Source organism: Drosophila suzukii, chromosome 2L, assembly GCF_043229965.1.
Source record: "Drosophila suzukii chromosome 2L, CBGP_Dsuzu_IsoJpt1.0, whole genome shotgun sequence".
Lineage (NCBI taxonomy): Eukaryota > Metazoa > Arthropoda > Insecta > Diptera > Drosophilidae > Drosophila > Drosophila suzukii.
The window spans coordinates 14,307,178-14,319,647 of record NC_092080.1 but is presented as its reverse complement, the minus strand read 5'-3'; the positions used below and the strand labels follow the sequence as shown (position 1 = coordinate 14,319,647).

General features: G+C 42.9%; 3 protein-coding genes across 3 annotated transcripts; 1 reads left to right on the top strand and 2 right to left on the bottom strand.

Moving 5' to 3' along the window:
• Window positions 1–75: 75 nt before the first annotated feature.
• Window positions 76–2,493, bottom strand: ScpX (Sterol carrier protein X-related thiolase). Its single transcript, XM_017082939.4, has 5 exons — window positions 2,336–2,493; window positions 1,687–2,010; window positions 1,437–1,627; window positions 484–1,367; window positions 76–420 (listed from the first exon to the last, which is right to left on the bottom strand). The coding sequence occupies exons 1-5, from the start codon at window positions 2,378–2,380 to the stop codon at window positions 230–232; spliced, it is 1,635 nt and encodes a 544-aa protein (XP_016938428.3). The 5' UTR covers window positions 2,381–2,493; the 3' UTR covers window positions 76–229.
• A 636-nt stretch (window positions 2,494–3,129) lies between these two features.
• LOC108016329 (sterol carrier protein 2) lies at window positions 3,130–4,802 on the top strand. The gene is made up of 4 exons (XM_017082969.4): window positions 3,130–3,275; window positions 3,354–3,677; window positions 3,737–3,927; window positions 4,081–4,802. Exons 1-4 carry the CDS (start codon window positions 3,231–3,233, stop codon window positions 4,742–4,744), a joined length of 1,224 nt encoding a protein of 407 aa, XP_016938458.1. The 5' UTR covers window positions 3,130–3,230; the 3' UTR covers window positions 4,745–4,802.
• On the bottom strand, window positions 4,756–10,075 carry LOC108005197 (UDP-glycosyltransferase family 36 member D1). The gene is made up of 7 exons (XM_070997030.1): window positions 9,792–10,075; window positions 9,250–9,620; window positions 8,537–9,175; window positions 8,201–8,468; window positions 6,844–7,110; window positions 6,103–6,479; window positions 4,756–5,955 (listed from the first exon to the last, which is right to left on the bottom strand). Exons 1-7 carry the CDS (start codon window positions 10,065–10,067, stop codon window positions 5,028–5,030), a joined length of 3,126 nt encoding a protein of 1,041 aa, XP_070853131.1. The 5' UTR covers window positions 10,068–10,075; the 3' UTR covers window positions 4,756–5,027.
• Between the last annotated feature and the right edge of the window lie 2,395 nt (window positions 10,076–12,470).

Below are 12,470 nucleotides of genomic sequence, written 5' to 3'. Positions count from 1 at the left end.
GATTCGGATCGTACAAAAACATAAAATGGTTTTGTCACTCTAAAATCCCGATACAGTAATGCAACACTTTGTGGATTACGAATATAACATTTTAATCTCTAAAGAATTAATACAAAAATCGTACAAAAAGCGTATGCTGGATAAATCCATATAACTAGGTTTAACAGATCCAAAGCCACCAAGATATAGCAATGCACAAGGAATGCCTTATAAAGATCTATTGAGATGTCTAGAGCTTGGAGCGCAGCTCCTGGATTCTTCCTTGAGCGGATCGCTGCAGGTCCATCAGCTTCATGGCAAAGCCCATGTTGCCCTGGATCTTGATCTTGCCCTGAAAGAAGGCCTTTTGCGGAGGCAACTTTCCTGTAAGCAAATCAAAGACATCCTCGTCGCTGATGATGAAGGTTACATCACACTTTTCTGAAATAGGAAATTAAAATCATTATTTGGAGTATACATTTTATGCACTTAAAGTAAGCTTACGTGTTCCGTTAAAGATAATTTTTCCCTTGCCTTGCTTGGCATCGATTACCCAGTATCCGGTCTGGCCATTAGGTCCGTTGTTCACCTTAAAGCCGTAAATGGCGCGCACCTTCTCGATAAGATTGTCCTTGTCCTCCTGCATGGCCTGCTCAAGAAGTTTGAGTAAGGGAGATACCTTGAATCCTTCTTCGCTAGTTGCCGCCTTGCCGGCAGCAGTCAGATTGCGAATCACTTTGTTGGCAGCGGGGAAACCCAACCTATACAGCGCCACTACAACGGCTCCTCCCAAACCAAGATTGTGTTGTAGGGCCAACTGGGCATTGGGCACTTGGCGTTTCTCGGCCAATCCTCGAAGCTGCCAGCAGAGCTCAGCACATTGAGCCAGACCAGTGGCTCCTAGAGGATGACCCTTGGAGATCAGACCGCCGCTGGGGTTCACCACGAATTTTCCACCGTAGGTGTTGTCTCCGGCGTCGATGAACTCGCCGGCCTTGCCTTCTCCGCACAGTCCAAGTGCCTCATAGGTGACCAATTCGTTGGCCGAGAAGCAATCATGCAGCTCCACCACCTGAACATCTTGAGGCTTGTACCCGCTCTTGGCGAACAGGCGCTGAGTGGCCAAACGGGTCATGTCTGTTCCAGCAATCTTCATCAGACTCTTGTCGGCAAAGGTAGACGCCGGATCACTGGCCATCTCCATGCCAACAATCTCAACTGCCTGCTTCTCCAATCCATGACGGCGGACGAAGGCCTCCGAGGCGAGGATAGCAGCTCCTGATCCATCGGAGGTGGGACAGCACTGCAGCTTGGTCAGCACGCCCTCCACAACCTGGGGCGACTTCATAATCTGCTCCAGGGTGTACTCATCGCGGAACTGCGAGTAGCTAAGCAGAGGCAATAGGGCTAAAGATTAGATACGGAACTACTGCAACGATTTAGTTAATAAGCCTTACGGATTGTTGACCGAGTGTTTGTGGTTCTTCCAGGCGATTTTACCAAAGTGCTCGGGTTTGGTGCCGTACTTCTTCATGTGCTCCTTGCCAGCGTTTCCGAAGATCTGGGCAGCCATGGGGCCAGCTCCGATCTCGGTCAGCTCACCCATTTCAGTGATGTGACGCTCCATGGGATTGGCGCGATCAAAGTACTATTCGGAGAGATAGTAACGGGTCAGTAATGAATTTTTTAGAGGGTTGAGTGATTCACCTTTGAAGACAGGGATCCACGCTCCATCTTCTCGAATCCCAGGGCCAGGACGCAGTCGGCGTTTCCGCCCTCGACAATCTGCTTGGCCAGATACAGAGCACTCGATCCCGTAGAGCAATTGTTGTTCACATTGTAGACCGGAATGCCGGTCATGCCAACCTCGTAGATCGCCCGCTGTCCGCAGGTGGAGTCTCCATACACGTAACCTGCCACCGCCTGCTGCACTTCCTCGTACTTGATGCCCGCATCCTGAAGAGCCTTCGTAATAGCCTCCTTGGCAAAGTCCGGGTAGCAAACATCAGCTCGACGACCGGGCTTCTCAAACTGCAGGGAACACGAAAATAAAGATTTTGATTATCAGAGATTAGAATGCAGATTAATAATTCCAATCGCGGCACTCCAGGGGGCAGTGGATCGATAGAGCTAGTCGTAATATTTATAATAATGATAATGGAATGGAGCTACAAACATTCGAGAGCAGATTATCGAACGAAGTGCAGCCCAGTTCAAAGTCCGGTAATCGCTTAATATTGCTCAATATTCAAGTTACTTGCAATTTGTCAAAGCTCCTCTTTTATTCTTTGTTTTGTTTTTATTTACATTTTCTCTTGATGTTGCCTATAACTATTGGGGACTTTGGGATACATACCTTGGTCATGCCCACCCCGACGACATAAACACGGATCTTCGACATTTCTTTGTAGCAGGATCTAAAACAAAACAGGTAATACCGCAACTAGTGCTCAAGAGCTATTAAATTTAGTCGCGGACCAGAAGCTGTGTGCAGTTAGACAGGGCTGTCTCCAATAACAATTACCATAGAATACGGTAACACCAGCCATATGATTCAGGAGCCCGCGTCATTTAAACTAAATGCAGCCCTGGGCAATGCATGAAATTCAGCTACCGAACTAATTTTATATTTAGCAACTTTTCTAACTTAATTGTTAATATTATGATAAATGTTTTAATTTTAATAATTAATTAATTAATTTTAATTTTTAATAAAGTTTAACGCACAACCGTAAAACCCTCATTCAATGCTATAATATATGTTTTCTTTATAACTAGTACCGATAATTAGTTTTGAAACCATTTTCGGAGTTTTTTAACAAATACTTCCGATTCATCACCGATTTGTTGAATATTTTATATTAAAATGTTTAATTATTGTTTTGGAGTTTATGGTATTTAAACTATAACAAACCATACCGAAGTACTTGCAGCCCTCATAACAGTGGTGTATTTTGTTTAGCTTTATTTCTGGCTACGTTGAATTATGTTAATTAGGGAATGTTTTTTTTCAATTTGATCTTTTAAGATTAATTTACAAAAATATATAAATAGTTGAAGAATGATTTTTGATCAATATTTTTAATATCATTAACACAAAATGAATAAACAAAATTCAACCAAAAAGCAGCGTAATCAGCACCTCTGTTCTTATCATATCTACCGTATATATAAGCAAGCAACCTGTTGATCCACCTCAGTCGATATTGAGAGTCCGATCCGTGATCCCGCAGAGCACAAACAGCCAAAAAATGACCAAGACCAGAGTTTACGTTATCGGAGTGGGCATGACCAAGGTTCGGCTGCAAGAGATTAACCTTTGTGCCGCCTTTATTTTAATATCTACCCGATCTTCCTGTTATAATTTTCGTTAGTTCGAAAAGCCGGGTCGACGAGCTGATGTTTGCTACCCGGACTTCGCCAAGGAGGCTGTTACGAAGGCTCTCCAGGATGCGGGCATCAAGTTCGAGGAAGTGCAGCAGGCGGTGGCTGGCTACGTGTATGGAGACTCCACCTGCGGACAGCGGGCGATCTACGAGGTGGGCATGACCGGCATTCCGGTCTACAATGTGAACAACAACTGCTCCACGGGATCGAGTGCTCTGTATCTGGCCAAGCAGATCGTCGAGGGCGGAAACGCCGACTGCGTCCTGGCTCTGGGATTCGAGAAGATGGAGCGTGGATCCCTGTCCTCAAAGGTGAATCACTTAACCCGCTACCAAATCCATTACTGACCCATTACTCTCTCCCCGAATAGTACTTTGATCGCGCCAATCCTATGGAGCGTCACATTACCGAGATGGGAGAGCTGACCGAGATCGGAGCTGGCCCCATGGCTGCCCAGATCTTCGGAAACGCTGGCAAGGAGCACATGAAGAAGTATGGCACCAAGCCCGAGCACTTTGGCAAAATCGCCTGGAAGAACCACAAGCATTCGGTTAATAATCCGTAAGTTCAGTCGAAAGTTCACCTCACTCGTGCGCTTATCTTATCGCTCGAAGCAGAGAAATAAGTAGTCCGTAGACCATCATCCACTCCAAGGGGTGTGTGCAGCTGATCCACACACATGTCGTTTTATCTCTGCCCCTTTGTTGCTTTCAGCTACTCCCAGTTCCGCGATGAGTACACCCTGGAGCAGATTATGAAGTCGCCCCAGGTGGTGGAAGGCGTGTTGACCAAGCTGCAGTGCTGTCCCACTTCCGATGGATCAGGGGCTGCTATCCTCGCCTCGGAGGCCTTCGTCCGCCGTCATGGATTGGAGAAGCAGGCAGTTGAGATTGTGGGCATGGAGATGGCCAGTGATCCGGCGTCTACCTTTGCCGATAAGAGCCTGATGAAGATTGCTGGAACCGACATGACCCGTCTGGCCACTCAGCGCCTGTTCGCCAAGAGCGGCTACAAGCCCCAGGATGTCCAGGTGGTGGAACTGCACGATTGCTTCTCGGCCAACGAATTGGTCACCTATGAGGCACTTGGACTGTGCGGAGAGGGCAAGGCCGGCGAGTTCATCGACGCCGGAGACAACACCTACGGTGGAAAGTTCGTGGTCAACCCCAGTGGTGGTCTGATCTCCAAGGGTCATCCCTTGGGAGCCACTGGTCTGGCTCAATGTGCTGAGCTCTGCTGGCAGCTCCGTGGATTGGCCGAGAAACGCCAAGTGCCCAATGCCCAGTTGGCTCTGCAGCACAATCTTGGTTTGGGAGGAGCCGTTGTGGTGGCTCTGTATCGTCTGGGTTTCCCGGGTGCCTCGAAGGCAAAGTTGTAAGGGACGAAAACTTTTGTTTTGTACATAATTTTATTAAAAGTGAACTGTTTTACACGTATTTACTGCGGCCTTCCTAAATTTTCCAATTCACAAAAGTGTTAGGATAAGTCTTCTAGGGCTTATCAACAAAATAACTTGATAATATAACACAATTTGTTTTAAAATAAGAAGTAAAAATATTTTCGTGAGTTGCCAATATACTTTAAGTAAGTTCCTCTGACTTGAAATCGAAAAAGGTTGTAAAAAACGAGAACAAACCAGTTAATCTAAACGTAATCTAGGACTAGTTTCGTTTGTGTTTCAGCTTGGGGTCACCTTTAGGCTGCTTTCCCCTTTTACACATTCGGATTAATCCGATTAAGGTCATCACAGGTAGTAGCAGGATTAGGATAACCACTAAGTAGACATCCAGGGAGTGGTAAACAAAGCGGGGTAGATACACTGCACTTGATTGGGCCAAAGGAGCTCCCTTCGTTTCCGCCACATGTTCAACCCACCAGATGGCCGTCTCCAAGGGATCCTGTAAGCGATTGTTGTAGGCTGAGGCCACCTCCTTGGCTCTAGCCTTAAAAGATGGATCCAGTGCCTTTGTTAACGCTTCGTAGACGGTATTTTCATCCAGTTTCTTAAGCTCCAGCTGCAGGGCCATTCCCCGCTGAACCAATGAGGCGATATTGAGCGACTGATCACCATAGATGGGCACACCCACAATGGGCACTGCATTGGCCACCGCCTCAGTGGTGCCCATCAGTCCACCGTGGGACATAAAAACCCTAAGATTAGGATGTGCAAGGATATCACGCTGAGGCAGCCACTTCCTGATGTGCAGATTTGCTGGCTTATTCGGCAGTGTATCGTTTTCATACTTCCAGATCACCTCCTGCTCCAATCTCCCAAGGGCACGAACTATACCATCTCGACGGGTAGCGGGAAGGGAACTCGCCTTTAGTTGAGATCCCCAGCTGATGAGGATGACTCCTTTTTGGGCATTATCCAGTATATGCTGCAGATCTGAGGGCAAAGGTTTCGGAGGCTTTATGTGCACACCGCCGACTTCTATGATGTTCGGGGGCAGAGGTTTTGGTCCACTCAGCGAGAAATGCTGGTTGACCAGCATCAAGGAAGTATTTCTAACCATATCCTCGGTGGACGGCAATCCTGGACCAAATCTCTGGCGGATCAAGGCATTGGCAGCGGGAACTGTGAAGATTCTAGACAGGATCAGCGGATTAAAATCTTGTCAACAACAAAGGGCATAATGATTTAATGTGGTGGAAGTATTAAACTTGTTGCTTTGACTTATGATAATTAATTTATCTAATCTAGTTGATTACTAAAAAACCGAAAAGATTACTTACTTGTACAGCAAATTGAGCGAGTGAACTGTAATCCAGTTACCCAATCGTCCCGCAAAGGACATCTCCTGGGACTGCCCTTGGAACAATGCGGATATATAGGACGGTATTAGAGGAGCACCCAATCGCTCGTAGTGCCAGGGCATCAGGGCACAATTGCTCATGCCAATAACCGGGGCTTGGAGAACATGAGGCACACTCATCACACAATCATTATTGAACTGTTCTAGTAGTACGACATCGTAGTAACCGGGAGGATGCTTCAGGATCTCAGAAAGAGCATGGCTATGTAGCGTAGTGTTACAGGCCTCTTTTCCCATGTTATACAGGATAAAGAATTCAAAATAGTGGAAAAGGAAGTTGTAGGGGCGCTCGAAGTCCTGGGGGTATAATTAAAGAATTGCATTTTTTTTTTTAATATTGTAATAATTGGTGATGCGTGATATAGTGGTAATGTGATATATAAGTTATCACTTTCTGGAAGGCTGGTAATAATAAAAATAAAATAATTTTGATTTTCTTCGTTGGAGGTACACATATGTATATATATGGCATGGTAATATGATTTTCTCAAATACTCCAGAGTTGTTGTTCATTAAAAAGTTGCTATTTAACAAATGATATACAACTTTTATGATGATACAATGAGTTTTGATCTAATGTTTGACTCTTTAGACACTTTTAAAACTCGTTTAGCTGTAGTGATTAGCGTGATTTGGTTGCCTCATCTTCTTGACAACTTACCTCTAGATGAATAGTGTCCGTCAAACTGGAAGGCGGTAGCAGATAGTCCGTATATCCTTTTGGCGGATCCTTGTCCTCGAAGGGACTAATGACATCCACACTGTGACCAGCATCCGCTAATCCTCGCATTATTGGGTGAAAGAACTTGAAGTGGCTCATGGCTGGATGGGGAAAAAGGCCCAAGATTCGCAGGGAATCACTGGGAGTTACCAGACAAAGTACCGCCAGCAGGCAGAAACCCTTCCAAACACACATATTGCTGCGAAAGAGTCAATTTTAAGTTAAGTCAGTGTGACAATCCCCTTATAAAATCGATTTTTCTGTTATGAATTTTTCCAATCGCACGGTTGAGGGTGAGGAATGCACTTCTAAATTTACCTAATGCAAATTTCTATCTCTTATTTTATTTTTTCATAAGCAACACAAAAAATAGTCACCGGCGTTAGTTTCACACAGGGAGAGAGATCCGGAACGGTCAAAAGATGATCATCAACTGACACGGGCGAGTACGGAAAGAGCTCGATTAGGCGGCGAAAACATTCATAAACTTTTATTGGATCATACATACATAAACGAAACTAAAACGCATCGGGCTCAGACGCTAATCATCTAGAGGAAACTTAAGAGAAAAACATTATGTGAAACTTAAATGTACTCTTAATTCAAACCATCTCTCTTCTGTTTTGAGTACCATCCAAACATTTCGTCTTCACAAGAGTGATATATTTCAAAAATCTCAAAGAAACTTTCGTTTAAAATAATCGTGATTATATTTCCAAGAACCGGAAAGAAGGTGGCAACTAATTGAAATATCAGGGAAACAAAGCTTTCACGTTATTTTTTGTATGCAATATTGTTATTTTTACAATTGGTCCTTGAAAATTGTTTAAAAATGTTTGAGGAATTAATTAACCTTTTCAACGCGATGAGGATGGTGTTATGATCTTAGTTATTAGTTTTTAACTCTGTAAAAAAATTCGTCTTCTTCGAAGTATTTCTACTTTCTTCATCAGGAAGCCAGCATATATTTAATTTCGACAACTTTAAAACTGTGCCAAGCATTCGAAAAATAATATTTACTTATACCCCTTAAAGTATGCAAAATAATTAGTTGTGCAGTTGTCTTTTGTCCTATAAGTTACAATCGAGATACTTATTCCCAAAATCAAAATCTATTGTTTCTAAGCGGTTGAATACCAACTGTTATAAACATTATATTTAATTTGGCGTCACTAATATTACATCTACATAAAGTCCTTGAGAGGGGCGTCTTTACACTTAAAAGTCTCTTACACAGAACATACAAAATATCACATTCACCACAAACGAAGCGGTGCCAGGATGAGCCCGGCTAATCCCTCTTGGTCTTGTTGGAGGAACTGGATCCGCAGCAGCGTCGAAGGAGCCACACCCAACTGCCGATGACGCTGCCCAGGATCAAGGCCACCAGAGCATAGCAGTCCAGGGAGTAGTACACGAATCGGGACATCTCCACAGCGCTGGGTTTCAGCAGAGGAGCTCCACCCGTATGGGCCACATGCTCCACCCACCAGATGGCGGTGTGCAGAGCCTGCTGGGGGCGGTGGTTGAACGAGTGGGAGACGACCTTAGCAGCATCATAGAATCTAAAATGAAATATTACAAAATTTATTTGAGGATTTACCCATAGATAAGCAAGCTTTCGGCTACTTACTTCTTGTCCAAGGCCTTTTTCAAAGCCCGCATCACCGTATTCTCCCCGATATCCTCGAAGTTCAGGATGGTTCCCATGCCCCGATGCACTAAGGCGGCCGAGTTCACAAACTGATCCCCGTACATGGGCGTGGCCACAACTGGAACTCCACAATAGGCTGCCTCCGTAGTGCCCATGAGTCCACCATGCGACATGAACACCTTTACGTTCGGATGACAGAGGATATCGCGTTGCGGCAGCCACTTCATAATGTGCATATTGGGTGGCTGGTTAGGCAGCGTATCGTTCTCCCATTTCCAGATAACCTTCTGCTTCAATCTAGCCACAGCCCTTATAATACCATCCCTTTTGGTCGCCGACAAAGAATTCGCCCGGATCATGGATCCCCAACTGATCAGGATCACTCCTTCCTCGGCATTGTCCAGAATACGTTGCAGATCGGCGGGCAGAGGCTTAGATTTCTGGATGTGTATGCCACCCAGCTCGATGACATTGGGTGGCATGGGCTTGGGTCCCGATAGCGAATAGTGTTGGTTCACAAAGAACACGGAGGTGTTCTTCACCAGCTCACCCACCGAAGGCATATCGTGGCCGAATTTGTACTGCACCATGGCATCGGCAGCGGGTACTGATATGAGTCTATATGAAATGTTAAAATAATTAATTACATATATAGAAGACCTGGTTCTGGAGAATAGGTTAGTATTGCTCACTTGTACATCCAGTTCAAGGCGTGGGTGCTAAACCAATTGGCCAGTCGTCCGCCAAAGTCCATGTCCTGCGATTGGGCCATGAAGAGAGCCGGGACGTGGGATGGTATCAAAGGAGCTCCCATTCTTTCGTAGTGCCAGGGCATCATCACACAGCTGCTCAGGGCGATCACGGGGGCCTGGAGCTGATGGGCAACGCCCATCATGCAGTCCGAATTGAACTGCTCCATTATGATCACATCAAAGCGGCCCGGGCGCCTGAGGATCTGCTGCAGTGCCTCCGAGCGGAGTGTCTGGTTGCAGGCCTGTTTTCCCCACTCGTTCAGCAGAAAGAATTCCAAGAAATGATTGTAGAATGTGCGCTTCTCAAAGAACTAAAACGAGGAGTTTAAAAAAACGTTTTTAGTAAGTTATTGCTTTAACTACAGTAATTTCAACAAGTGATTTACTACTATTTTTGTGCTATTTCGTCAATAGGCTATTAATTTAAATCTAAACAATAGTTCGTTTTCCCATACGCCCATGTGAATCCCCTTTTGACTCACCTTGAGATCCACGCTGTTCGTGAGCTTGTCCAGCCCGGTCAAGGGGAAATCCTTGTAACGGACTACCGGATGCTTGTCCGGGAAGTGGGAAACCACGCTCACGTCATGTCCCGCCTCGGCCAGACCTCTCATGATGGGGTGGAAGAAGTGAAAGTGGCTGACTCCGGGATGGGGAAACAGACCCAGCACCTTCAGCGGACCAGCGGCCTCGACCAACTCATCCGGTTGGCTTAGGGCCAGGGCCAAAAAGACTACAACGACCAGCGGCGACCACATGTTACCCTCTGAAAAGAAAAAGACAATTCAATAAATTAGAAACCAGAGCGAAAGTAAAATACAATTTTTAAACAATAATTGTTGTCTAACTTTCAAGGTTGTTGAGCGTTTGTAATAATATATCAGTTCATTAAATGTTGTATTTTAGAAAAAAAGTTGTATACGTTTTACAGCACTTTAAAAATGAAAATTTGTATATCCATTTATTCTTTAGCATTTTAAAGTATTTTTTGACCAAACAAATTTTAATATATAAATTAAATAAATAATATTACACCGTAGACCACTTATTATCAAGGTTGCCTTGTGTCTTAAAAATAAATCTGGTAAAAAAATCAAGAAAGTGCGTATAAATGAATGTTGAATTACAACTTTTCAAGGAGTCAGTTTTCAGTCTCTATACCTTTTTAATTTATTGTTTGTGTCTTTAATTATCTTAAAATTTGTTTGGTCACTACATCACAGTTATAATTTCACACTTTGCAAAGCTTTGGCTACTTTTTAAGTTCCTAATGGTTTTGCTAAAAACTGGGATAAGTAATTAGTAGTCGGGAGAAGTATCGCACAGATAAAGTTGACTATTGACGGAAACCAATCTATTACAACATTGTCTTAACTCAGAATTCCCCGACTTTTCACAAGCACCGGGTGCAGAAACACTTGTTGCCTGTTGGTTTCTTCGTTTTTGCAGTATTTTCGTTCGACCTTGAGTGGGGCGGTGGGCGGCAATGCGCATGTCGCGAATGCGAGAAATGCAGGGAAATTATGTAAAGAATGCAGGCGAAAGCACAGAAAGAAAACACTAGCACAACAAAAGCCACGGCAATTGCATCACAATCCACACTGCACTCGCTAATAAATTCACAATTATCGCCTTGTGAGGGGTCTTTTCACCGGAGTTCAATTGAACCGCAGAACTGGATACACACACAATATATTTAAAATGCCGAACCGTCAGTTTCGAACTTAAATCCTGTTTTTGTTAACCTCCTACTTACTTGTTCAGCTGTCGACGAGCGACTGACTAAGTTCAGAGAAATTCAGGCGAATGGAAAGCTTTTCGGTCATCGCTCGACAAAGAGCAGCAACCAAATCCACAGGCCAAAATTGCTCAGTCAGCGATCGGAAATCAATCTCAGTCTTCGGCGGTGTTGAAAGCTTGGCTATTTTGTAGCCAAATATAAAAAATTTCAACTTTAAGCAACATATTTAAAAAAAAAATTGTTTAGTTTGTTTAAAAAGTAAGTTACCTTTACTTATATTATTGTAATATATTTTAATATTTTCATGAAAGCAAATTTTATAAAAGAAAATATTTAAAGGAAAGTATATAAAACGTTTTTTTGAAAAAAATAAAATTTGGTGCATTACTAAATAAAAAGTAAGTTACCTTTACTTAAAATATTATAATATATTTTAAAATTTTCAAAAAACCAAATTTTATAAAAAAAATATTTAAAACATAGTATATAAAAAGTTTTTTGGAAATAGAAAATAATAGTTAAAAAAAAAAAATATTACTTTTTGTTGAATGTGTATCTTTTTGTCCATTGAATTACTAGCACTTTTCTGAATTTTAGCTACATTTCCAATATTTTCACTCTTTTGTTGACAACACCGATCTTTTGCCGGAGCTTTTTTCGGCCTTTCGATGCGACTTGCTCTCACAAGGAAAGCCCAAGGGTGCATATAGAGAGAGTGCGTTTGTGTTTGACCATACGAGAGTGTAGAATACTTGCCCTTGCACACGAGACCTAACTACCGGCTGTAGAAAGTCAATTAAGCAACAAAAATTCAGACAAGTCTGGCGAATGTGTAATCAGCCTATGCTGTTTATCTTCAAGGCATCACCGTTTGTTTACTTTTAATTGATATGGACTTGTTTTCGTCGTTTTGGAGCGTATACGGAAAGTACAAGTAATCGAGATCGACATGTGTAATATTATTTTGAACTTTTCAAATTTTCCATTCACGCTCCACAAAATTAGGTTATCAGTATAATTGGGCCACACACTAACATTTGTTGCCCTATTGAATTAAAAAATTAGAAATTAAAAACTAATGAGGGAAATATTTAATTTAAATTTAGTTATAGGGTCTTTAAAATTCCAGAGATTTTTCCATGTTTTCAAATGACTAATGACACTTATGATGGAACTGATAATTCAAATTAAAAAGTGAAAGCAATTCTCACTAACAGTTTTGGTTTATTGAACTTTTTGTTTACAGAAAGCTTTATGGCGTAACTTTAATTATACGTTTCGATACGTTCAAATTATGCACGTATAGCACAAATTTAAATTAATTAGTTAAACGAAAATATACTGCCTCTGTGACATGTGAATGGGCTTTGTAATTTAATGGTTTAAGGCTTAATAGTATTTAATGTGGATCATAATTTTT

Bases quoted from the DNA above. Each gene is read 5' to 3' on its own strand.
- ScpX (XM_017082939.4), bottom strand. From the start codon at position 2,380: ATGTCGAAGATCCGTGTTTATGTCGTCGGGGTGGGCATGACCAAG. The intron at 1,368-1,436 runs GTAAGGCTTATT...GCCTCTGCTTAG, and splicing joins AAACACTCGGTCAACAATCC to CTACTCGCAGTTCCGCGATG. The intron at 421-483 runs GTAAGCTTACTT...TTCCTATTTCAG, and splicing joins AATTATCTTTAACGGAACAC to AAAAGTGTGATGTAACCTTC.
- LOC108016329 (XM_017082969.4), top strand. From the start codon at position 3,231: ATGACCAAGACCAGAGTTTACGTTATCGGAGTGGGCATGACCAAG. The intron at 3,678-3,736 runs GTGAATCACTTA...CTCCCCGAATAG, and splicing joins GTGGATCCCTGTCCTCAAAG to TACTTTGATCGCGCCAATCC. The intron at 3,928-4,080 runs GTAAGTTCAGTC...TGTTGCTTTCAG, and splicing joins AAGCATTCGGTTAATAATCC to CTACTCCCAGTTCCGCGATG.
- LOC108005197 (XM_070997030.1), bottom strand. From the start codon at position 10,067: ATGTGGTCGCCGCTGGTCGTTGTAGTCTTTTTGGCCCTGGCCCTAAGC. The intron at 9,176-9,249 runs GTGAGCAATACT...CATTTCATATAG, and splicing joins GCCTTGAACTGGATGTACAA to ACTCATATCAGTACCCGCTG. The intron at 8,469-8,536 runs GTAAGTAGCCGA...ATTTCATTTTAG, and splicing joins AAAAAGGCCTTGGACAAGAA to ATTCTATGATGCTGCTAAGG.